At 47.6% G+C, this 25650-nt stretch overlaps 1 protein-coding gene across 6 annotated transcripts in view; it reads left to right on the top strand.

The window, feature by feature from the left end:
- SNX29 (sorting nexin 29) overlaps nucleotides 1-25650 on the top strand; it is a 588023-nt gene that overhangs the window by 852 nt on the left and 561521 nt on the right. For 4 of the 6 annotated variants that reach the window (XM_031657931.1, XM_031657930.1, XM_031657932.1 and 1 more), the window contains exon 1: nucleotides 9370-9477. The exons of 1 other annotated variant lie outside the window; for it this stretch is intronic. In XM_031657931.1, coding sequence (XP_031513791.1) covers nucleotides 9471-9477 — 7 coding nt within the window. In that variant the 5' untranslated portion in view covers nucleotides 9370-9470. Of the gene's footprint in view, nucleotides 1-9369; nucleotides 9478-25650 lie in introns of those variants that run through there. One more of the 6 variants, XM_031657933.1, reaches the window with a different exon arrangement.

Genomic DNA, 25650 nt, shown 5'->3' with positions numbered 1-25650 from the left:
CACTTATTCAGGAGTCTCGTTCTGAAAGGACTGTTCTTGTTACAGCCCAGACTAGGGCTTCTTAAGGTCCCCAATGGTGTTATCTGTGTAGCATTTAACACAGACCTTCTCCACACTATCCACTCTCCACTGAGGTTGTTGCAAACAACCTCGATCATCCTAGCTGATGCTCATCACCTTGAACATGCTGACATGACATTCTTCTCACTAGAGTCCTCTAAACGCTTGACTTACTGAAAAAAAAAAAAGTACAGCATTCTGTAGATCTCAGTAACAAATTTCTTTCTTTCCTTTCTTTTTTTTTTTGAGACAGAGTCCTGCTCTGTTGCCCAGGTTGGAGTGCAGTGGTGTGACCACAGCTCACCACAACCTCTACCTTGCACATTCAAGCGATTCTCCTGCCTCAGCCTCCCGAGTAGCTGGGATTACAGGCACGTGGCAACATGCCCTGCTGATTTTTGTACTTTTTTTTTTTTTTTTTTTGAGACGAAGTCTTGCTCTGTCGCCCAGGCTGGAGTGCAGTGGCCGGATCTCAGCTCACTGCAAGCTCCGCCTCCCGGGTTCACGCCATTCTCCTGCCTCAGCCTCCCGAGTAGCTGGGACTACAGGCGTCCGCCACATCGCCCGGCTAGTTTTTTGTATTTTTTAGTAGAGACGGGGTTTCACCATGTTAGCCAGGATGGTCTCGATCTCCTGACCTCGTGATCCGACTGTCTCGGCCTCCCAAAGTGCTGGGATTACAGGCTTGAGCCACCGCGCCCGGCCGATTTTTGTACTTTTAGTAGAGATGGGGTTTCACCATGTTGGTCAGGCTGGTCTTGAACACGTGACTTCAGGTGATCCACCTGCCTTGGCCTCCCAAAGTAATGGGATTACCGGCGTGAGCCATCGCGGCCAGCCCCAGTCACATGCTTCCATGGCTAGGGCGCTTCTCTCCCATATACTCATTTCAGGAAAGATCGGATTTTTCTATTTATTTTTAAATTTTATTTATTTATTTTTTGAGACAGAGTCTCGCTCTGTCACTGAGACTGGAGTGCAGTGGTGTGATCTCAGCTCACTGCAACCTCTGCCTCCAGGGTTCAAGCAATTCTCTGTCTCAGCCTCCTGAGTAGCTGGGATTACAGGTGCCCGCCACTATGCCTAGCTAATTTTTGTATTTTTAGTAGAGATGGGGTTTCACCATCTTGGTCAGGTTGGTCTTGAACTCCTGATCTCATGATCCACCTGTCTTGGCCACTCAAAGTGCTGGGACTACAGGTGTGAGCCACTGTGCTTGGCCTTTTCTCTTTATTGTTAACGGAAAGCTAACTTATCCTATGTACTTCTGCAAACAGGAGAAGCCTAGAATCAACCAGACAAATTCAGTGTGCAGTGCACAGGTAGTTCTTGGCCTTGTGAGCTTCCAGCCTAATGAAAGCATCAGGCATTACTATAATTACACAACTAAATGTGTAATCGCAAACTGTGTTAATGGTGCACGAGATACTGTTTTCAGCCCAAAATGTGAGTGTGCTATAATAATCATATTTCACCCTTATATAGTCTTATTTATGTGCCTGTAGTTCCAGCTACACAGGAGCCTGAGGTGGCAGGATCACCTGAGCCCCAGAGGTAGAGGCTGCAGTGAGCCAAGATCATGCCACTGCATTCCAGCCTGGGCAATGGAGTGAGACCCTATCTCAAAAAAAAAAAAAAAAAAAAAAAAAGAAAAAGAATAAGAAAACGCTAATTTTCTCAAAGTGCTGGGACTACAGGCACAAGCCACCGTGCCTGGCCTTTTCTCTTTATTGTTAACGGAAAGCTAACTTATCCTATGTACTTCTGCAAACAGGAGAAGCCTAGAATCAACCAGACAAATTCAGTGTGCAGTGCACAGGTAGTTTTTGGCCTTGTGAGCTTCCAGCTTAATGAAAGCATCAGGCATTACTATAATTACACAATTAAATGTGTACTCTACAGGCTGGGATTACAGGCGCCTGCCACCATGCCCGGCTATATTTTTGTATTTTTAGTATAGATGGGGTTTCACTCTGTTGGCCAGGGTGGTCTTGAACTCTGTTGTAAGTGCCTTACCTGTACTAACTCATTTTATTTTATTTTTTTGAGATGGAGTCTCGCTCTGTTGCCCAGGCTGGACTGCGCTGGTGTGATCTCGGCTCACTGCAACCTCCACCTCCTGGGTTCAAGATTCTCCTATCTCAGCCTCCCAAGTAGCTGGGATTACAGGTGCCCGCCACCACACCTGCCTTATACTAACTCATTTTAAGAACACAAAAACTCCTGGGTATGGCCGGGTGTGGTGGCTCATGCCTGTAATCCCAGCACTTTGGGAGGCCGAGACAGGCAGATCACCTGAGGTCAGGAGTTGGAGACCAGCCTGACCAACATTGTGAAAATCTGTCTTGTCTCACATTTCCAGTCTCTTTTTTTTTTTTTTTTTTGAGATGGAGTCTCGCTCTGTCGCCCAGGCTGGAGTGCAGTGGCCGGATCTCAGCTCACAGCAAGCTCCGCCTCCCGGGTTTACGCCATTCTCCTGCCTCAGCCTCCCGAGTAGCTGGGACTACAGGCGCCCGCCACCTCGCCGGGCTATTTTTTTGTATTTTTTTAGTAGAGACGGGGTTTCACCGTGTTAGCCAGGATGGTCTCGATCTCCTGACCTCGTGATCCGCCCGTCTTGGCCTCCCAAAGTGCTGGGATTACAGGCTTGAGCCACTGCACCTGGCTTGTGTTTTGTTTTTTAGAGACAGAGTCTTGCTCTGTTGCCCAGGCTGGAGTGCAGTGGCCGGATCTCAGCTCACTGCAAGCTCCGCCTTCCGGGTTCACGCCATTCTCCTGCCTCAGCCTCCCGAGTAGCTGGGACTACCGGCGCCCGCCACCTCGCCTGGCTAGTTTTTTGTATTTTTTAGTAGAGACGGGGTTTCACCGTGTTAGCCAGGATGGTCTCGATCTCCTGACCTCGTGATCCGCCCGTCTCGGCCTCCCAAAGTGCTGGGATTACAGGCTTGAGCCACCATGCCCGGCCACATTTCCAGTCTTTATTTATTTTTGAGATGAAGTCTCACTCTGTCGCCCATGCTGGAACACAGTGGCACTATCTGAGCTCACTGCAACCTCTGCTTTCTGGGTTCAAGCAATTCTCCTCTCTCGGCCTCCTGAGCAGCTGGGACTACATTCGCATGCCACCATGCCCGGCTAGTTTTTGTATTTTTAGTACAGACGGGGTTTCACCATATTGGTCAGGCTGGTCTCGGACTCCTGACCTCAGGTGATCCACCCACTTTGGCCTCCCAAAGTGCTAGAACTATAAGTGTGGGCCATCGCACCTGGCCTTCCGCTATTTAAAATCAGCATTTTTTTTTCTCTCTTTTGAGACAGAGTTTTGCTCTTGTTGCCCAGGTTAGAGTGCAGTGGTGCGATCTTGGCTCACTGTAACCTCCACCTTACAGTTTCAAATGATTCTCCTGCCTCAGCCTCCCAAGTAGCTGGGATTACAGGCGCCCGTCACCACGCGCGGCTAATTTTTGTATTTTTAGTATAGATTGGGTTTCACTCTGTTGGCCACAGTGGTCTTCAACTCCTGACCTCATGACCCACCTGCCTCGGCCTCCCAAAGTGCTGGGATTACAGGCATGAGCTACCGTGCCTGGCCTAAAGTCAGCGTTTTCTTGTTCATTTTTTTTTTTTTTTTTTTTGAGATAGGGTCTCACTCCAATGCACAGGTTGGAGTGCAGTGGCATGATCTTGGCTCACTGCAGCCTCGACGTCTGGGGCTCAGATGATCCTCCCACCTCAGGCTCCTGTGTAGCTGGAACTATAGGCATATATCATCACACTTGGCTAATTTTTTCTATTTTTTTAGTACAGACGGAGTTTGGCTATATTGCCAAGGCTGGTCTTGAACTCCTGGGCTCAAGCGATCCTCCCACCTTGGCCTCCCAAAGTGCTGGGATCACACATGAGCCACTATGCCTGGCCTAAAACCAGCATTTTCATCTGCTACATCATTGTGTGCTAGGTCAGTCATGTTAAAGAAAAGGGTCAAACTCTAAAATATGTGAAGAGATTTATTCTGAACCAAATATGCGTGACCAATGGCCAGGACATAGCCCTGAGGAGATTCTGAGAACACATGCACGGGGTGGTTGGGCCACAGCTTGGTTTTATACATTTTAGGGAGACAAAAAGCATCAATCAGTATGTATAAAATGTACAACGGTTTGGTCCAGAAAGGCAGGCCAACCAGAAGCAGGTATGGGGTAGTGGGGTGGTGGTGGGAGTGGTTCAAGTCATAGGTAGATTCAAAGATTTTCCTTCTTTTTTATTTTTTTAGACAGAGTCTTGCTCTGTTACCCAGACTGGAGTGCAGTGGCGCAATCTTGGCTCACTGCAACCTCTGCCTCCCAGGTTCAAGCAATCCTCCTGCCTCAGCCTCTCAAGTAGCTAGGATTACAACAGTGCGGCACCACGCCCAACTAATTTTTGGGCTGGTCTTTGGGGTTTTGCCATGTTGGCCAGGCTGGTCTCGAACTCCTGACCTCAAGTGATCCGCTTGCCTCAGCCTCGCAAAGTGCTGGGATTACAGGCGCGAGCTACTGTGCTCCTGGCCTAGATTCAAAGATTTTCTGATTGGCAACTGGTTGAAAGAGTTAAGTTATTGTTTAAAGATTTAGAATCAGCCAGGCATGGTGGCTCATGCCTGTAATCCCAGCACTTTGGGAGGCTGAGGTGGGCGGATCACGAGGCCAGGAGTTCGAGACCAGCATCGCCAACACAATGAAACCCCGTCTCTACTAAAAATACAAAAAATTAGCCAGGCGTGGTGGCAGGCACCTGTAATCTCAGCTACTCGGGAGGCTGAGGCAGGAGAATCGCTTGAACCTGGGAGACAGAGGTTGCAGTGAGCTGAGATCACGCTATTGCACTCCACAGCCCCACAGCCCAGGTGACAGTGTGAGACTGTCTCAAAAAAAAAAAAAAAAAAAAAAAAAAAGATTTCTGGGTTAACATAAGGGATTGTGGAGACCATGGTTCTGTCATGCAGATGAAGCCTCCAGGTGTCAGGCTTCAGAAAACAGATTGTAAATGTTTCTTACCAGACTTAAAGAGTCTCTACTGGGCTAGGCACCCTGGCTCACACCCATAATTCCAGCACTTTGGGAGGCCGAGGCGGGTGGATCATAAGCTCAAGAGTTTGAAACCAGCCTGAACAATATGGGGAAACCCCGTCTCTACTGAAAATACAGTAATTAGCCGGGGCTTGGTGGCATGTGCCTGTAATTCCAGCTACTTTGGAGTCTGAGGCACAAGAATCACTTGAACCCGGGAGGCAGAGGTTGCAGCGAGCTGAGATCACACCACTGCACTCCAGCCTGGGTAACACAGCGAGACTGCATCTTTAAAAAAAAAAAAAAAAAAAGCTAGGCATAGTGGCTTATGCCTGTAATCTCAGCACTTTGGGAGGCTGAGGTGGGCGGATCACCGGGTTAAGAGATTGAGCCCATCCTGGCCAACATGGTGAAACCCCATCTCTACTAAAATTAGCTGGGCGCGGTGGTGGGCCCCTGTAATCCCAGCTACTCAGGAGGCTGAGGCAGGAGAATCGCTTGAAACCAGGAGGTGGAGGTTGCTGTGAGCTGAGATGGCGTCAGTGCATTCTACGTTGGCAACAGAGCGAGACTCGATCTCAAAAAAAAAAAAAAAAAAAAAATAGCTGGCACGGAGGCTGATGCCTGTAATCCCAGCACTTTGGGAGGCCAAGGTGGGTGGATCACCTGAGGTCAAGAGTTCAAGACCAGTCTGGCCAACATGGAGAAATCCTGTCTCTACTAAAAATATAAAATTAATCGGGCGTGGTGGGGCATGCCTGTAATCCCAGATACTCAGGAGGCTGAGGCAGGAGACTTGCTTGAACCTGGGAAGCGGAAGTTGCAGTGAGCCGAGATCGCGCCATTGCACTCCAGGCTGGGCAACAAGAGTGAAACTCAGTCTAAAAAAAAAAAAAAAGACTCTATTCTATCAGTAATTCTAAAAGGGAGGAGTCTATCATGAGGCATGTCTGCCTCCCATTTCCCATCATGGTCTGAACTAGTTTTTCAGGTTGCCTTTGGAATGCCCTTGGCCAAGAGGAGGGCTCCATTCAGATGACTGGGGGGCTTAGAATTTTATTTTTGGTTTACAGACATGATTTGCTTAGCTATCCTTCCATAGCTGAGCTTTGGTTCTTTCCACTGTAGGGGCCAAGGGAAAAACTTCCTCTTAGCCCTTTGAAAGTTGCTGAAAGGCTGGGTGCGGTGGCTCACGCCTGTAATCCTAGCACTTTGGGAGGCTGAGGCGGTGGATCATGAGGTCAGGAGATCAAGACCATCCTGGCTAACACGGTGAAACCCTGTTTCTACTAAAAATACAAAAAATTAGCCGGGCATAGTGGCGGGCGCCTGTAGTCCCTGCTACTTGGCAGGCTGAGGCAGGAGAATGGTGTGAATCCCGGAGGCAGAGCTTGCAGGAAGCCGAGATCGCGCCACTGCACTCCAGCCTGGGCGACAGAGCGAGACTCCGTCTCAAAAAAAAAAAAAAAAAAAAAGATTTTGAATGATTCTGAGACTGTCTTTATCTTGCGAAAGGATTTGTTCAGGTGTGGTTACATTCTTAGTTTTACAAGGAGGGGGAAAATTGTTATTTTTGGTGGGTCCCAAGTTTTAGGCAGATGAAGGAACTTCATCCTGGCTTTGGGAGATTTGCTGTGTATGGGCGAGGCCAGAGAGACTATGATGCTTCTTCAGTCCAGCATGTCAAAATGCCATATTTTCGGGTACTGGTGTCTAAGCCCCAACGCCACTTTTCCATTATTATAGAAAATGCTGCAGACTGGGCTTGGTGACTCATGCCTGCAATCCCAGCACTTTGGGAGGCCGAGGAGGGTTGATTACCTCAGGTCAGGAGTTCACGGCTGGCCAACATGTTGAAACCCCATCTTTACTAAAAACACAAAATACAAAAGTTAGCATGCATGGTGGTGCCACACCTGTAATCCCAGCTACTTGGGTGGCTGAGGCAGGAGAATCGTTAGAACCTAGGAAGCGGAGGTTGCAGTGAGCCGAGATTGTGTCATTATGGATCAATCGAGACTTATTATGGATCAATCGAGTAAGTCTCCTTCAGCATTAGAGAAAAAAAGATAGAAAGTAGAGGAGAATATATTACCTACAGAATTGGTTTTTAAAACATCTCCTTAAATGTATGCTTATGTGTACAGGGTTGTGATATAAAATACATTTCTTCACTCTGGGTGTGGGCAAAACAAGTTGGGAAAATACTCCTTCAGTCCCCCCATCTGTAAAATGGGACAAAACCCTGGACTTCATAAAAATGTGCCAGGCGGGGTGGCTCATGCTTGTAATCCCAGCACTTTGGGAGGCCGAGGTGGGTGGATCACGAGGTCAGGAGATGGAGACCATTCTGGCTAACACGTTGAAACCCCCTCTCTACTAAAAAAATACAAAAAATTAGCTGGGCATGGTGGCAGGTGCCAGTAGTCCCAGCTACTTGGGAGGCTGAGGCAGGAGAATCACCTGAAACTGGGAGGCGGAGTTTGCAGTGAGCCGAGATCGCACCACTGCATTCCAGCCAGGGCAACATAGCAATACTCTTTCTCAAAAAAAAAAAAAAAAAAAAAAATTTTTTGTGAATGTTTAACACTTGTGTTCACACTCAATCCATCACCTTTTCCATCTCCACTGCCACCATTGCAGCTAGGCACCATGTCTTGCCTGGACAACTGCAGTAACTCCTTAACCAGCTGCTCTTTCTCCACCCTGCCCCCATTATAATTCATTCTCATCCCAGGAAGAGCCATATCTTCTTTTCTTTTTTTTTTTTTTTGAGAGGGAGTCTCTCTCTGTTACCCAGGCTAAAGTGTGGTGGCAGGATCTCGGCTCAGTGCAACCTCTGCCTCCCGGGTTCAAGCAATTCTCCTGTTTCAGCCTCCCCAGTAGCTGGGACTACAGGAGCACGCCACCATGGCCTGGCTAATTTTTATATTTTTAGTAGAGATGGGATTTCACTATGTTGGCCAGGCTGGTCTCGAACTTCTGATCTCAGGAGATTCATCCACTTTGGCCTCCCAAAGTGTTGGGATTACAGGCATGAGTCACCGCGTCCGGCCTAGGAGCCATATCTTTTTCTTTTTTGTTTTTCAGTGGGGCGTTCTCCACTCACTGAAAGCTCCGCCTCCCGGGTTCACGCCATTCTCCTGCCTCAGCCTCTCGAGTAGCTGGGACCACAGGCGCCCGCCACCACGCCCGGCCAATTTTTTGTATTTTTAGTAGAGATGGGGTTTCACCGTGTTAGCCAGGATGGTCTCGATCTCCTGACCTTGTGATCCGCCCGCCTCGGCCTCCCAAAGTGCTGGGATTACAGGCGTGAGATACCACGCCCGGCCGGGGCCATATCTTAAAATCTATGTCACTCCTCTGTTCGAATCCTTTTTTTTTCTTTTTTCTTTTTTTTTTTTTAGAGAACGGCGTCTCGCTATGTTGCCCAGGCTGCTCTCGAACTCCTGGCCTCAAGCGATCCGCCCGCCTCGGCCCTCCCAACTGCTGAGATTACAGATGTGAGCCACAGCGCTCGGTCTCTGCTTCCTTTTTTGCAATAGCCTCCTATTCCCCGACCTTCCTAGAGTTAGGCAGAAAACCCCAAACTCCTTCCTCTGGCCTGCAAGGCCCTCCCTCCACCTCTTCAATTTCCTCCCTCTCACCACCCTTTTCTCACTCACCCTCTCGAACTCCTGGACTCAGGTGATCCGCCCGCCTCGGCCTCCCAAAGTGTTGGGATTACAGGCGTGAGCCACCGCACCAGGCCTATTTTCTCACTCATCCCCTCGCTCCGGTCAACTCCTCCAGGCAGGGGCCTGGCAATTGCACCTCCTTATGGAACGCTGTCCCTGGGGATCTTCCCAGGCTGGTTTCGTCTCATCACCCAGGTCTGAGCTCAAAAGTCGTCTCCTTAGAGAGGCCCTCCGGGATTGCCCATCTGCCTGTGATCACGCTTTGTCCCGTTACTCTCTTTTTATTTCCTTTCCTGCTCGTATCCCTCTCTGGGACAAAGTCGCCCACCACTCGTGGCTTTCTTCTCTATCTGTTGCCCCGACAGGAGTGGGAACCTCAGGAGGGCAGGAGAGGCGTCTTGGGGACTTGGGGACAGTGACACCTCCTCGCGGGGTCTCGGGTCCACCGGGAGTCCCCAGCCCGCGTCGCCTCTGCATCGCTCTTCACACCAGGTCCCGCAACCTGGACCTGCGCCGGTGTTTACGTTCCGGGTCGGCGGGCGGGGCCTTGTCGGCGGTCAGGCTCTGCTTCCGGGGCGGGGCGGCTGGGGCGGGGCTCCTGTCTCCCGGCCTGTCTGGAGCTCGGCGGCCGCAGAGGCGGCAGCGGCGGCGGCGCGGCGCAGGCACCGGCCCGGGGAGCGGCATCATGAGCGGTGAGTGGCGACCCCGCCGCTGTCACCCGCCCTGGCCGCCCCGGCTCCCGCCGCTGCAGCTGCACACTCCGGTCCCTGGGTCCCCGCGCCCCACTCCCTCGCAGACCCCCGCCCAGTCGCTCCCTTTTCCAGACCCCTGGTTCCCAGGACTCCCGGCTCCTGGCCCCTGCTCACCTGCGGGTCTCTGATCTCCCGTCGCCGGGCACTCCTGGTCTCCTGACTCTTGTCCATCCATAAAAACCAGCTCCTAAACCGCTGTCCCCAGTCGTCCCAGTCCTGCGACCCCTTTGCCTAGTGTCCAGACCCCCAGTTCTGAGACCTCCCAGGTCTCAGTCTCTCCTGACTCCTAGACCTGCTGCGTCCCAGCTGCAGTTCCCGGGCCTCCATCCCCAGTCATCCCCGCTACCCAGGCCCCTGGTCTCCAGTCCCTGCGGTTTCCATACAGGCAGAGTCTTTTTGGACACTTAGTTTGCTGACCCCACTATCCCCGTGTCCCAGGAGCTCCTGGTCCCCAGAGGAGCTCACTTCTCCAACCCCTTTGTCTTCCCCATCCCTCTCATCCCTCCCACCCGTGTTCCCAGTGCTTTGCTCTTCCCATCACCAGTTCTTCCCAGTTACCCACTCAGCTTCCCTGTCGGGTCCTGGCTTTTACATTTCGATGATCCTTGCATATTCCATCCTTTTCCATGTCTTATCCTGGCTCATCATTATCTTTTAAGATCTCTCTTGCCTTGTCCTGCAGCCCTTCCCTTCTTGTCCCGTGCCCAGCTCATCTGGGGACCGTCACTTCGTCCTTGCTCTTCCCAGTGCAAACTTCTTCCTCTCACCATCGAGGGGGTGGTATTGGTGGGGATGCTGGAAGTGAGAGGGAGGTGGGTGTGGACAGCTCATCCTCAATGTTTTCTGAAGTTTAGTCCCTTGACTCTACCCTCCTTTCCTCTGAGGAGTCTTATTGGTGTTGTGGTGCTAAGTCATTCCTGGGTGTTGTATGTGGAGATGGGAGTGACTCAGGGAAGCCTCTCAGCTCTCCCCTGACTGTCTGTCCAGCCACTCTGGGATCTGGATTTATTTAGGAAGCCCCGCCTATCCTCCTAGTGCCTGTTTCTCCCTCACGGTGGAATTGTTTCTGAGGAATCCCTGTATCCAGCCCTCCTGGCCGTTGTCTTCCACGCAGGCATTTCTGGAGGTTGAGCGAGGGGCAAGGCCGAGGGATACCGCTGTCTTCAATGTTAACTTTTAAAGTTATCTCTGTGGATCTTTTTTGTTGTTTGTTTGTTTGTTTAAACAAGTGATGTGCCTTTTGTGTTTGTTATTCAAAGGCAAGATTTGTGAAATGGACAGTCCTAATAATGAGGGGCCTGGTGAGGGGGAGTTTCCTGGGAGATAATCCACCTTTGGTTGCCAAATCAAATGGTTTTAAGCCTAAGTATGGTTTCTGATTTGTGAATATTAGTAATACCACAATAAAGACGTTATGAGCTGGCTTCCAGCAGGAAGTGAGGTAGGTTGGTATAAGTGCAGGTCCTGAAGCCAGACTTCCTGGGTTCAAATCTTGGCCCTGCCATATAAAGCTGTGTGATTTAAGAGTAAGTTACTTGACCATTCTGGGAGTCCCAGCAAAATGAGGATACGTAGTAGTACCCATCTCCTAGACTTGTAATGACTGAGTAACATTCATCAGGTAAAGTGACTGGTACTGTGTGTATCACGAGGTGCACTGTCCGAATCTCAGAGCTGTCTGCTGTTGTTTCTGTAAGGGCTCATGTGGGGTAGGAGTGGGATTGTTTTTGCCTAGTTATGAGAGACATAACTCTCATTTGGGCTGGGACTAGGCACTCTCGGAAAATCTTTTCCTTTTAATGTGACCAAGGAGTCTTTGCCACAAGCTCACATTTCTGGACCCCTTTCATTCTACTTTTAGCACAAGAGAAAATGAAATTGATAAGCCAATAGAAATTGGTCAGTTTATCTTTCAAGGAGAAATAATATGAAAACTCTGGTGGTGTGCGTCTGTAATCCCAGCTACTTCGGAGGCTGAGGCAGGAGAATCGCTTAAACCCGGGTGCCAGAGGTTGCAGTGAGCCAAGATCAAGCCACTGCACTCCAGCCTGGGCGACAGAGCAAGACTTTGTCTCAAAAAAAAAAAAAAAAAAAAAAAAAAAGAAAACTCAGCAAATTTTAAAATAAAAAATCATTACGTCTGCTGGACATGATGGCTCACACCTGTAATCTCAGCACTTTGGGAGGCAGATGCAGGCGGGTCACTTGAGGTCAGGAGTTTGAGACCAGCCTGGCCAACATGGTGAAACCTTGTGTCTACTCAAAATACAAAAATTAACAGGGCATAATGGCAGGTGCCTGGAATGCCGGCTACTCGGGAGGCTGAGGGATGAGAATCTCTTGAACCCAGGAGGTGGAGGTTGCAGCGAGCCATGATCATGTCACTGCACTCCAGCCTGCGCAATAGAGTGGGACTCAGTCTCAAAAAAAAAAAAAAAAAAAAAAAAATTATATCTAAAGCCAAACAAATTAGAAAAGGAAACCAACAAATGACTTTTTAGGAAAAAGCATTAAGGATGAAAACCTTCCTTTGGAAACATTGTAATTGAGGCAGAAAAAGTGGTCTGTGAAGATGTTAGGGGAAGTCCAGCCGTATATTTTAATTGTTTCTTGAGAATGCAGTTGAAAGTGGGTTTCCCCACTTCTGGGGTTGATAACTGGTACATGATAAAATAAAGTGGCACGGAAATATTTCCTCTTTCTTCTGTCCCTCACTTATAATGTTTTATTTATTTATTTATTTATTTATTTATTTTATTTATGTTTTAGAGACGGAGTCATGCTCTGTCACCCAGGCTGGAGTGCAGTGGCACGATCTTAGCTTACTGCAACCTTCGTCTCCTGGGTTTGAGCAATTCTCCTGCCTCAGGCTCCTGAGTAGCTGGGACTACAGATGTGCACCACCATGCCCGGCTGATTTTTGTATTTTTAGTAGAGATGGAGTTTCGCCCTGTTGGCCAGGCTGGTCTCGAACTCCTGGCTTCATGTGATCCACTCTTGAACTCCTGGCTTCATGTGATCCACCTGCCTCAGACCCGCAAAGTGCTGGGATTAGAGGCATGAGCTACCGCGCCCCGGCCTTAACATTTTCTAATATAGTGTATTTTAAAACCTCAGAATCTAAGTAAGGTTTAAACAGTGCACATTGGTTTGTCTTTTTTTTTTTTTTTTTGAGACAGAGTCTCGCTCTGTCGCCCAGGCTGGAGTGCAGTGGCGCGATCTTGGCTCACTGCAAGCTCCGCCTCCCGGGTTCACGCCATTCACCTGCCTCAGCCTCCCGAGTAGCTGGGACTACAGGCGCCCGCCACTGTGCCCGGCTAATTTTTTGTATTTTTAGTAGAGACGGGGTTTCACCGTGGTCTCGATCTCCTGACCTTGTGATCCGCCCGCCTCGGCCTCCCAAAGTGCTGGGATTACAGGCGTGAGCCACCGCGCCCGGCCTGGTTTGTCTTTTAAATCTTTTAGGTCTCTCCCTCACCTCCTTTTTATTTTATTTTTATTTTTTATTTTTTGGTATTTTCAGAACCGTGCAAATATCACCATAGTTAATTTCACAACGTTTTAATTACCTCAGAAAGAAACTTTGTACCCATTAGCAGTCATTCATCTTTCCCCCTCCCCTCAGCCCCTGGGAACCACTCATCTACTTTCTGTCTCTGGATGTGCCTGTTGTGGGTATTTCATATAAATGAAATCATACAATATGTGCCCTCTCGTATCTGGCTTTTTTCACTCGGTATAATTTTCCTGAGGTTAAACCATGTTATAGCATATATCTGTACTTCATTCCTTTTTGTGGCCAAATTATATTCCTTTATGTGGGTATCATACATTTTGTTTATTCATGCATCAAAAATGGGCATTTGAGTTGTTTCTACTTTTTAGCTGTTTTGAATAATGCTGCTATGAACATTCACACACAAGTGTTTGCGGGGGCAAGTCTCTTCATTTCTCTTGGGCATGTATGGAAGAGTGGAATTGCAGGGTCATATAGTAACTGTGGTTAACCATTTGAAGAACTGTGTCAGACTGGTTTTCAAAGTGGCTGCACCATTTTAAATTCTCACCAACAGCATATGAGGGTTCTGTTTCTCCACACCTTCCCCAATAGTCTTTTTAATAATAGACATTCTAGTGGGTGTGAAGTGATATTTCTTTGTAGTTTTGATTTGCATTTCCTAAGTGACTAGTGATGTTGAGCATCTTATCTTGTGCTTATTGACCAATTGTATATTCTCCTTGGAGAAATGTCTATTCAAATCCTTTGGCCATTTTAACATTAGGCTGTCTTTTTATTGCTGATCTGTAAGAATCCTCTGTAATTTCTAGATACAAGTCCCGTATCAGGTTTATTGTTTACAAAATTTTTCTCCCCCTCCATGGTTTGTCTTTTCATTTTCATTTTCTTTTCTTTTCTTTTCTTTTTTTTTTTTTTTGATTTGGAGTCTTGCTCTGTCACCCAGGCTGGAGTACTGGAGTGCAGTGAGCAATCTTGGCTCACTGCAACCTCTGCCTCCCGGGTTCAAGTGATTCTCCTGTCTCAGCCTCTGGAGTAGCTGGGACTGCAGGTGCACTGCCCCACACCCAGCTAATTTTTTTGTAGTTTTAGTAGACATGGGGTTTCGCCATGTTGACCGGGCTGGTCTCGAACTCCTGGCCTCAAGTGATCCTCCTACCTTGGCCTCCCAAAGTGTTGGGATTACAGGCATGAGCCACCGCGCCTGGCCAATTTTTGTATTATTAGTATTGATGGGGTTTTACCATGTTAGCTAGCTGGTCTCGAGCTCCTGACCTCAAGTGATCTGCCCACCTCAGCCTCCCAAAGTGCTGGGATTACAGGCCTGAGTCACTGTGCCTGGGCTCTTTTCACTTTCTTGATGGTGTTTTTTGAAGCAGGGAGTCTTTTTTTAAACTACAGGCTGCCCTTTAGTCTCTCTCCTTTTTCCTCTTGCAGTTGTTGTTGAAGGAAACAGTTATTTATCCCAAGGATCCTTTGCAGGTCTCTGCTGATTGCATGCTTTTGGTGTGGCATAAAGTGTTTTTCAGTCTCTTGTATGTGCTATAAATTGGTAATTAGAGTCTGCTGTATTTTTGAGTTGAAAATGTTTGAGTAGAGTCAGAGGCTAGATGGGTGCAAAGCTGAATACATTAAGTACAAGTAACCAGGAAGTGGAATGGCCCTAGGTAATATATACACAAGATAAGTGGGTATCATGAGGCCAGAAACAACTAAGATGACCATTAATTGGGGGGTAGGTAAACCTAGTGTGCTGTGGTCACCTGATGGAAAGCCTCAGAAATGTTAAAAGCAGTGATACAGATTCATACACATGACCGTGGCAGTATCTCAATGTTAATGTTCTGTAAGAAAAGCAGGGTGGGTCTGGCGTGATTGCTCATGCCTGTAATCTCAGCACTTTGGGAGGCCCAGGTGGGAGGATTGCTTGAGTCCAGAAGTTAGAGACCAGTCTGGGTAACATAGCGAGATCTCATCTCAATTAAAAAAAAAAAAAAAAAAAAAAGCAGAGTGTAGAATTATACCTAAAATATATACCTTGGTCCAAATTAAAACATACACAAGACAATATTTATGGATTCTTATATGTATGTAGAACTAAAAAAATTATCAGGAAGAAAGATGCCTGCAGACATGTAGGGGTGGTTACTGTAGGATGGTGGCCACAATTTGTTTCTTTTTCTTTAGAGAACCCAGTAGATGGGAATACCTGATTGCCCACCTCTTCAGACTATGTAAGGAATGCTGATTTTCAGATACGTGTTTGCTGTTACTGGGAAAGTAGAGCTTGTAGAGCCAGAAAGTCATTATTATACTCAAGTTTTGTCTTCTGTAAGTCTTTATTCTTAAGTTCCTAGATGCTCGTTAACATCAGTGTTTTTTCAGGAGACACTGAGATTTCCATTTGAAGGGTGAGGAAAGCCAGGCCCACAGTGATCAAATAATTTGTGTAACAGATGAGCTCAAAGATTCGTCATATATCAGAATTTTGGGCTTAATGGGTAATTTACTGCTGTTTCTTGCCTGATGTTGATGTATATTTTGGCAGCTTTGTATTAAAAAAAATTTTTTTAAATTAACAAATACTTTTTTGAGACAGATTCTCACTGTGTTGTCCAGGCTGGAGTGCAGTGCCGTAATGTTGGCTCAGTGCAACCTCTGCCTCCTGGGCTCCAGTGATTCTTGTGCCTCAGCCTCCCAAGCAGCTGGGATTACGGGTGCGCGCCACCACGCCTGGCTAATTTTTTATGTTTTTAGTAGAGATGGGTTTTGCCATGTTGCCCAGGTTGGTCTCAAAATTCTGAGCTCAGGTTATCCACCTGCCTTGGCCTCCCAAAGTGCTAGGATTACAGGCGTGAGCCACGGCACCTGGTCTACTTTTTTTTTTTTTTTTTTTTTTGTGGAGATGGGTCTTACTGCGTTGCCCAGGTTTATCTGGTATTCCTGGCCTTAAGCCATCCTGTCTCAACCTTCCGAAGTGCTGAGATTATAGTCGTAAGCCACTGTGCTCGGCTGCTCTTTCTTAGTTTTCTGGAATGTTGAAGGTCACATTTTTCTCCTTGGCACTGACTGGGCCCTCTCCGGCAGTGGCTTGTACTTAGAATAAGGAATCAGCTGAAATGAATGAAAGAATGAATGAAAAAAGAATCTTTGTGGTTTTCATTCAAAGTAGAAAGTGATGCTATCAACATTTCCCCCCCTCGTGAAGGCACTGGATTGATCTATGATGGTGGAATGCAAGAAGTACATGTTCCACCATCAGCAAACAGTTGATCCCCACCTGCGATGGACTAGGTCCTACTGGTGTTGGTTCTCCTGCTTCCTGGTTGCTTGACTCCAGGTAACTGATAGGAACTCAAATGCTTAGAGCTCTTAAAATATGTAACTAAAATCCAAGATTTTATAGATTTCTCTAACTTGTGGCAATGTGAGCCTAGTTCCAGATAAAGCAACTTCCATCTGCCACTGTCTTGTCTATACATAGGCCATATATTTGCAGTGGGGGTGATATCACCCCCAAGGGGTTGAACACTGGTTCTCAGGAGAGAAAAAAAACTTACTTGGACGTAGAAAGCACAGATAGGCATATAGTACATATGTACATTGTATCTGTGGTATGACTTTTTCATGGAGAGGATGATTAGCAAAAAAGTGTCTAAAAAGTATCCTTGAGGGCAAGAATGAAACAGATTGAGCAGGACACAGTGGCTCACACCTGTAATTCCAGCACTTTGGGAGGCTAAGCTGGGAGGATCACTTGAGCCCAGGAGTTTGAGACCAGCCTGGGCAACATAGCGGGACCCCGTCTGTGTACACACACACATACACACACACACACACACACAGTAGCTGGGTGTAATGGTGCATACCCATGGTCCTAGCCACTCGGGAGGCTGAGGTGGGAGGATCACTTGAGCCTGGGAGGTTGAGGCTACAGTGAGCCGTGAAAGTACCATTGCACTCCAGCCTGGGTGACAGAGCCAGACCCTCAGACCCTGTCTCAAAAAAAAAAAAAAAAAAAAAAAAAAAAGAGAAATACTGATACAGGCTGCAGTAATTTTTTTATTATCATACAACTTTGCATCTTGCTTTCTTGCTTTTCACCATTAACATTTCAGGACAAAACTTTACCACATTGCTCCATGGATTCCCTATTGATCACTTTTACGGACTGTACAGTCCATCTTTCATCCACCACTTTGCATGTCGTACAACTTTTAACTATCGATTTTAGTTGTGGAAACTTAGCCTATCTTCCTCTCTCCCTCTAGCCTCTCCTCCCTCTCTCCCTCTCTCTTTCCCTTCCTCCCTTTCTTCTTCTCTTTCCTCCCTTTCTTTTTCTTTTGAGACAGGATGTTGCTCTGTTGCCCAGGCTGGAGTGCAGTGGTGGTACAATTATAGCTCACAGCAGCCTTGACCTCCTGGGCTCAAGTGATCCTCCCACCTCAGCCTCCTGAGTATCTGGGACTAAAGGTACAACACCACACCCGTCTAACTTTTTAATTTGGTGTAGAGACAGGGTCTCACTATATTGCCCAGGCTGATCTTGAACTCCGGACCTCAAGTGATCTTCCTGCTTCAGCCTCCCAAAGTGCCAGGATTACAGGTGTGATCCACTATACCTGGCTTTCCTTCTTTCTTTTTGTTTCAAAGTAATGATGCAGTGAACATTTTTTTTTTTCAAGGTAGTTTTCCATCCTTTAGATTATGTCTTTAGGGTGATTTTCCAAAAGTAGCATTGACATCGAAGAGTTTATCACTTTTGATGCCTTTTTTTTTGGCACATAATTAAACTCAGTTGGATTGATTTTTCCAAAGTGGTTACACTAAATTCAAATGCTGCCAGTAAGCATGAGGGCTCTGGTGGAAGCAGAGGTTGGCCAGAAATTCGGGGTTCAACATTCAGCAAACACTGGATGATAATTTGGTATATCCTCTATCACTTATCAAAAGGTTGTTACCATTGGGGTCTGTTGAAGCAAAAGGAATGAATGTACCAGATTTTGTTGGGATCGTGCTGAGTGTGTTAGCCAGGACTCTTTTCAGTGGAATGTGACAGAAGCTGATCAAACTGATTTCAGCAACATGGGAATGTATGGTGTCTTATAGGGCTGGCTTTGAGCTTAGCTGGATCCACGTGGTAAAGGACTATCAGGACTATCTTTCTGTCTGGCTGTCAACTCGGCTTTCCTCTCTGTGGGCTTCATCCACAGGCAGCCGCTCCTCCACGGAGGCGAGAGAGCCACCAGTTGGACCTCATCGTCCAACCCGGCAATACCCGAGCACAAAGTGAGCTGCTTTCCCTAGTGCTCTAGCCAGAGTCCTGGGGCGGACCCACCAGAGTCGGGCTGGCCACGTGGTCATCCTGCGACCCATCGCTGTGACGGTGGTTGGCCAGGTCTGGACCATAAGTCTAGTCTGGAGCCTGTGGCTGGGAGTCCATCCGACTAAATTGTCTGGATGGAGGATGAACTTCAGGGGAAGGGCTGCTGTAATTTTGGATGGGGTGGTTAGGAATGTGATGTGGCAACAGAGGCTTCATGAGGCAGGTGGCTCCTAGGTTTTCTTCCTGAGCAGCTAAAAGGGGTGGGAATTGCCTTATCTTTTATTTTTTATTTTTTTGAGTTGGAGTCTCGCTCTGTAACCCAGGCTGGACTGTAGTGGCATGATCTTTGCCCACTGCAACCTCTGTCTCCCACGTTCAAGCGATTCTCCCGCCTCAAGCGCCACCATGCCTGGCTCATTATTGTATTTTTAGTAGAGATGGGGTTTCACTATGTTGGCCAGGCTGGTCTCAAACTCCTGACCTCAGGTGATTCACCGGCCTCGGGCTCCCAGAGTGCTGGGATGACAGGCGTGAGCCACCGCGTCTAACCAGAATTGCCTTTTCCTGAGGTGGGAGAGCCTGTAGGGGAGCAGGTTGGGTGGGGGCTGAGCACTTTGAAGCCTGCAAGGGCAGTGAGGACTCTTTTCCTTGCCCTGACATTTTGCTGTCTGGGAGCCCTTCAGAGACCTGGCACTAGTGTTTCCTCTGCCCACCCAGGCAGTACCCCGCTTCCTCCGAGGAGGGAATCTTGCCCACTCCATCTCATTTTTCTTTGCTTGCATCTGTGTTTCTTGGAATCGCTCTTTCCTCCTACAACTTAAAAAAAAAAAAAGCAAAAACCCAAAACGACATTAAAGACTATTGTGAAAACAAAATATACCTTTAAATATACATTCTTGGCACATTTAATATTTAAATTTGTAGGTATTCCACTTCTGCCTTTGTTCAGAGCATACACTATATATGTATTTGCATAATTGCATTGTATCTACGTTTGAATGAGCGTTTCTGCTTAGATGATAGCACTTATCCACGTTCCTTATCTTCAAAATTCTTTGAAAAGGCAGCATAACATTCCACCAAATTGATGTGCCGCAGCTATTTAACCCCTCTCCCATTGCAAAAGACAGTCAATTCCATTTGTGGTGTTCTTGGTAGGCGTTTCCTGTGAAGGGCCAGATAGTAAATATTTTCTGCTTTGTGGGCCATCTGGTCTCAGCCTCAAGTATTCATCTCTGCTGTCATAGCATGAAGGCAGCCACAGACCATGGGTAAATGAAAGGACGTGGCTATGTTCCAATAAAACTTTATTTAGAGAAAGTCAGCAGCTGGATTTGGCTTGGGGGCTATAGTTGACTGACCCCTATACTAGGACACTACAGTAAAAATCTTCGTGCCCTTTGATGCTCAGGAAGTCATTGTGTTATTGTGGAAAAGCTTTGGATGCAGACAAGTTCTGGATTTAACTCCCTGTTGAAGAACTTGGGCAGTTTTTGTTTTCTGTCTTATTTTTTTGAGACAGGGTCTCACTGTGTCACCCAGGCTGGAGTGCAGTGGTACAATCATAGCTCACTGCAGCCTCAACCTCCTGGGCTCAAGTGATCCTTCCTCCTCAGCTCCCCAAGAGGCTGGGACTACAGGTGTGTGCCACCCTGCCCGGCTAATTTTTTTTTGTTTTTGAATTTTCATGGAGACGAGGCCTCACTATGTTGCCTAGGCTGGTCTCAAACTCCTGAGCCCAAGCAGCCCTCCCTCCTTGGCGTCCCAAAGTGCTGGAGTTATAAGCGTGAGCCACTGTGCCAGCCCGGGCAGAATTTTGAACTTCTCTGACTCTTACTCTTTTTTTTTTTTTTTTGGAGACAGAGTCTCGCTCTGTCACCCAGGCTGGAGTGCAGCGGCTTAATCGCTGCAACCTCTGCCTCCCGGGTTCAAGTAATCCTTCCGCCTCAGCCTCCCCAGTAGCTGGGACTACAGGTGCGTGCCACCACGCCCAGCTAGTTTTTGTATTATTAGTAGAGACGGAGTTTCACCATGTTAGCCAGGCTGGTCTTGAACTCCTGGCCTTGTGATCCGCTTGCCTCAGCCTCCCAAAGTGCTGGGATTACAGGCGTGAGCCACCACGCCTGACTCTGACTCTTACTCTTAATTCCCTTATCGGAAAATGGAAATTAAAGCAAGTAATGAATGTATAGTGCCTTTCTCAGGACCTGCAACATAGAGGACCAGGTGAAATTGTTATTTGTATCTTTTCTCATTTCCCCTGTTCCTTTTTAGCTTAATTTCCAAGGTGTCAAAAGGGATTTTCATTTTTTTTGTAGCTTTTGATATGCATTGCCACATCGCTTTTCAGTACTTCCTGCACCCATAAATTGTTACCAGTGGTGTGTACTTGATTTATCATAGGTTTACTGGCATTGGGGAATTTCACCTTAAATGTTTCTTGGAGGCTAGGTACGGTAGCTCATGCCTGTAATCCCAGCACTTTGGGAGGCCGAGGTGGGTGGATCACCTGAGATCAGAAGTTTGAGACCAGCCTGAACAACATGGTGAAACCCCATCTCTACTAAAAGTACAAAAATTAGGTGGATGTGGTAGTGGGTGCCTGTAATCCCAGCTACGCGGGAGACTGAGGCAGGAGAATCACTTGAACCCGGGAGGCAGACGTTGCAATGAGCCAAGATCACGCCACTGTACTCCAGCCTGGGCGAGACTGAGACTCCATCTCAAAAAAAAAAAAAAAAGTTTCTTGGTTAATTTGTGGTTATATAATGGGGCCTTGTGGTAGTTATTAGTAAGCATATAATTTGCATTTCTCCAACCAGGAGGGAAGATATTCTTTCTTTCTTTTTTGAGATAGGACCTTGCTCTGTCGCTTAGGCTGGAGTGCAATGGTGTGATCAGTGCTTACTGCAGCCTTGACCTATAGGCTCAAGTGATCCTCCAGCCTCAGTCTCCCTCATAGCTTGGACTACAGGTGTGTGCCACCACACACAGCTAATTTTTAGAAAAAACTTTTTTTTTTTTTTAGACGGAGTCTTGCTCTGTTACCCAGTGCAGTGGTGCAATCTCTGCTCACTGCAAGCGCCGCCTCCTGGGTTCACGCCATTCTCCTGCCTCAACCTCTCGAGTAGCTGGGAGTACAGGCACCCGCCACCACGCCCAGCTAATTTTTTTTTGTATTTTTAGTAGAGACGGGGTTTCACCGTGTTTGCCAGGATGGTCTCGATCTTCTGACCTTGTGATCCGCCCGCCTTGGCCTCCCAAAGTGCTGGGATTACAGGTGTGAGCCACAACGCCCGGCCAGTTAAAAAAACCTTTTTGTAGGGACGGTGTTTCACTGTGTTACGCAGGCTGGTCTCAAACTCCTAGGCGCAAGCAATTCTCTTACCTCTACCTCCCAAAGTTCCAAGATTACAGGTGTGAGCCACCATGCTTGGCCTCTTGTCTCTTTAAAGTTTTTGCACATTGCCATGTTAGTGTTTTTTTTTTTTTTTTTCTACAGCAAGAACTGGTGAACTGGGTTGGCCTCCTGTTTTGCAAATAAAGTTTTATTGGAACAAAGCTATATCTATTCATTTACTATTGTCTGTGGTTTCTTTCAGGCTACAATGGCAGAACTGAGTAACTGTGACAGAGAGTGTATGGCCTGCAAAGCCTAAAATATAAATATTTACTGTTTTGCTCTTTATGGAAAATGTTTGCCAATCCCTGCTCAAGAGAAATTTTTTTTTTTTGAGATGGAATCTCACTCTGTTGCTCAGGCTGGAGTGCAGTGGTGCAATCTCGGCAACCTCCACCCCGTTGGGTTCAAGTGATTCTCCTGCCTCAGCCTCCCAGTAGCTGAGATTACAGGTGGGCACCATCATGCCTGGCTAATTTTTGTATTTTCAGTGGAAACGGGGTTTCACCATTTTGGCCAGGCTGGTCTTTAACTCCTGACCGCCAGTGATCTGCCTGCCTCAGCCTCCCAAAGTGCTGGGATTACAGGCAGGAGCCATCACGCCTGGCCTGCTCTAGAGTAAACTGATGGTCCCCATTCTTTGCTCATTTATTTTGTCATTGATCTTGGACACCATAAGCCCACATGGATGGCCTGAGCCCATCTGTCTACATGCAGAGCCTGTCTCTTTCTGTTGTGTGGTGGCAGATAGTCTGTCCTTTTGTCCTGGGCCAGCTGTGCCACTTTACCGTACAATACTGGAACCAGCGCCCTGACTTTGGGGAAGAACGATTGTCCATTTTATCTGTGCGTGTGCTAAGGCTAGAGCAGATGAAACCACCACCTCGCTCTGCCCATGACAGGAATGAGGCGGCTGCTGTATCCTGGCCAGTCCTGGTCCTTTTTATTTAAAGTAGCCACTTGGGGAGCCACAGAAGTGAACTGCACCAGAATCTAGATTCAACAGCTGTTGAGTTCCTTCTGTGATGGGAGAGTTCATGAGGCTCCCGTCTATCCCGGAGAGCTCACAATGCATAATCCCTTCCACGACAGGGATGACACCAGCACTATGGCAGGACTGCAGGGCCATGGGAGCGCTGTGTGGGGAGACAGCAGTGTGCCCCTTGCGGGACCCTCTGCAGGAAGATTTCTCTGAGAAGGGAACCATTTGAGTCAGCCATCGGGAGGTTGTTTTTTCTTTGGTGGCACTTTGATGACGGAGCCCTTTTCTGTGCCGAGATTGAGCCATTCAAGGAGTGAGCCTGGTTTTGTGAAGGTTGGAAGGTACAAGGTTTGGGGTAAAATGTCGGGTCTGTCACCTCTGAGCTGTTCTTTGGGCAAATGATCAATGTCTCGTAGCCTCAGTTCCTTTGTCTGTTTCACCAGGGTGGCCAGCCCCCACCTTCCAGATAGATGTGAGGGTTAAACGTATGTCTCAGTATGGCGGATTGGCAGCAGACCTGGCCCCAGATGTGTTGTGTTTGGTTCATGCCGAGTTGGCTGGAACATTGTTCTAACAAGAGTATAATTAGGGGCCAAGTAACTGACACAAAAAATCTGGATTTTCAGCCTCTCTTGAAAAACCAGGAGATGGGGCAATTACTGGTATTGCTGTGAGGTGCTGTCTGCCAGTACTGGGTAGCAGCTGTCATCTCGAGAGGGGCACCTGCTCTGCTCTTGTGATCTGTGCCTTGCCAGCCCACCCCACTCATTTCTATCCCCCACCTGACCCCTTGGTTATTACAGGGGTCCCTCTTGGTCTTGTATGTGCCCCGGGCATATATTGGGCAGCCCTTTCTGCCCCCTCCTCCTTTGCTTCTGCTTTCTTTCAGTTTCTTTATTTGGAATGGTTGTGGATTTTGGGGAGTGGGATGGGAATTAGACAATAGCAACAACGTTAAAGTCATCATTGGGCTGGTAGCGCCAGGCATCCCAGATGCCTGCCAGTGTAACTGAGGATGAATTCTGCAGTGACAACAGGTTGATAATGTCCTTGTTCTCTGCAAGACTCTGTATGTGGGGCCTTGGTTAGACGGTGAGGGGAGATGGGAGCATGATTATGATGTGGGCCTGGTCTACGGCCTGCTGGGGAACTCTTACGTTTAACCGTCTAATTGCACGGTGGCTGTAAGGTCTACAAACACAGATACTATTGTTTTAATTTTTAACCTGCCATCCTTCATTATTTCTGCCAGGGCAGTGGGCTGTTAAATCCAGCCCAAGACCTGTTCGTTATACATTATCTATGGCTGTTTTTCACCCTGCAGTGGCAGAGTTGGGTAGTGACAGCAACCCTTTGGCCCACAAAGCCTAAAATGTTGACGGCGGGACTCTTTCCAGAAAAAGCTTGCTGACCCCCATTCTAGGGTATGCTAAAGGTACAGGTTCAGTGAAAATCAGAAACAAATCATGTGAGGCAGCCCACCGCAGATGCACACGCAGGGCTTAGAGAAATACCGTGTTCATTGCAGTTTTGCAGGGCACATTGGATGAATCACATAACATCATTGTGTGTATCCTGTAATACTAGTAAGTCATTTATTGTGTATTCATCTGCGCTTCCAGATGCTCTATCCACTGCATAGAAAATTCAGTGCGCGGTAAAGGAAATGAGAGCAAAAGGGCCAGAGCTAGGAACAGCAACTGAGGCAGGGGTGGCTGTCACAGAGGGCCTTTGCCGTGAGACTTGCCATCTCATGAGGGAAGAGCCATACCAGGTAGGGGGAGATTGGGGTGCAGGAGGGGCCCGTGGAAGCGAGGCATGGTTTCTATTACATGTATTAATTTTATTTTATAAAAGTATAAATCTATGTAAATGTAAATATATGTAAATTTATTTATTTTTTTAAATTTCATTTTAGTTTGTTTTGAGATGGAGTCTCACTCTGTTGCAGTGGTGTGATCTCGGCTCACTGCAACCTCCACCTCCAAGGTTCAAGTGATTCTCCAGCCTCAGCCTCCTGAGTAGCTGGGATAACAGGCGCCTGCCACCATACCTGGGTAATTTTTTGTATTATTATTATTATTTTTGAGATGGAGTTTTGCTCTTGTTGCCCAGGCTAGAGTGCAATGGCGCAATCTTGGCTCTCTGCAACCTCCGCCTCTTGGATTCAAGTGATTCTCCTGCCTCAGCTTCCCAAGTAGCTGGGATTATAGGCGTCTGTCATCATGCCTGACTCATTTTTGTATTTTTAGTAGAGATGGGGTTTAACCATGTTGGCCAGGCTGGTCTCGAACTCCTGACCTCAGGTGATCCGCCTGGCTAGGCCTCCCAAAATGCTGGGATAACAGGCGTGAGCCACTGCACCTGGCCAATTTTTTTGTATTTTTAGTAGAGATGGGGGTTTCACCATGTTGGCCAGGCTGATTTCGAACTCTTGGCCCCAAGTCATCCACCTGCCTCTACCTCCCAAAGTGCTGGGATTACAAGCATGAGCCACCTCACCCAGCCGGGAGTAGCTTTTCTACTGTGTGATTCAATATGGGGACTGGGTTCTCCGTGCAGTTGCTTTGTCTAACCCTTGGGAGAATCCTACTGTAGTTGTTCGTTAGAATAGGAACATTTTCTCAGCCAACATCTACCTGTTGCAGTCCTTTTCATAAAAATATTGGGCCAAGAGTGGTGGCTTACATCTGTAATCTCAGCACATTGGGAGACTGAGGCAGGAGGATCGTTTGAGGCCAGGAGTTTGAGACCAGCCTGGGCAACTTAGCGAGACCCTCTCTTTACAAAACATACAAAATTAACCCAGTGTGGTGGTGCATGCCTGTAGTCCCAGCTACTTGGGAGGCTGAGGTGGGAGGACTGCTTGAGCCCAGGAGTTGGAGGCC

Source organism: Papio anubis, chromosome 18 (assembly GCF_008728515.1).
Source record: "Papio anubis isolate 15944 chromosome 18, Panubis1.0, whole genome shotgun sequence".
In the NCBI taxonomy this organism is placed as follows: Eukaryota; Metazoa; Chordata; class Mammalia; order Primates; family Cercopithecidae; genus Papio; species Papio anubis.
This window is presented reverse-complemented; position numbering and strand designations above follow the sequence as displayed.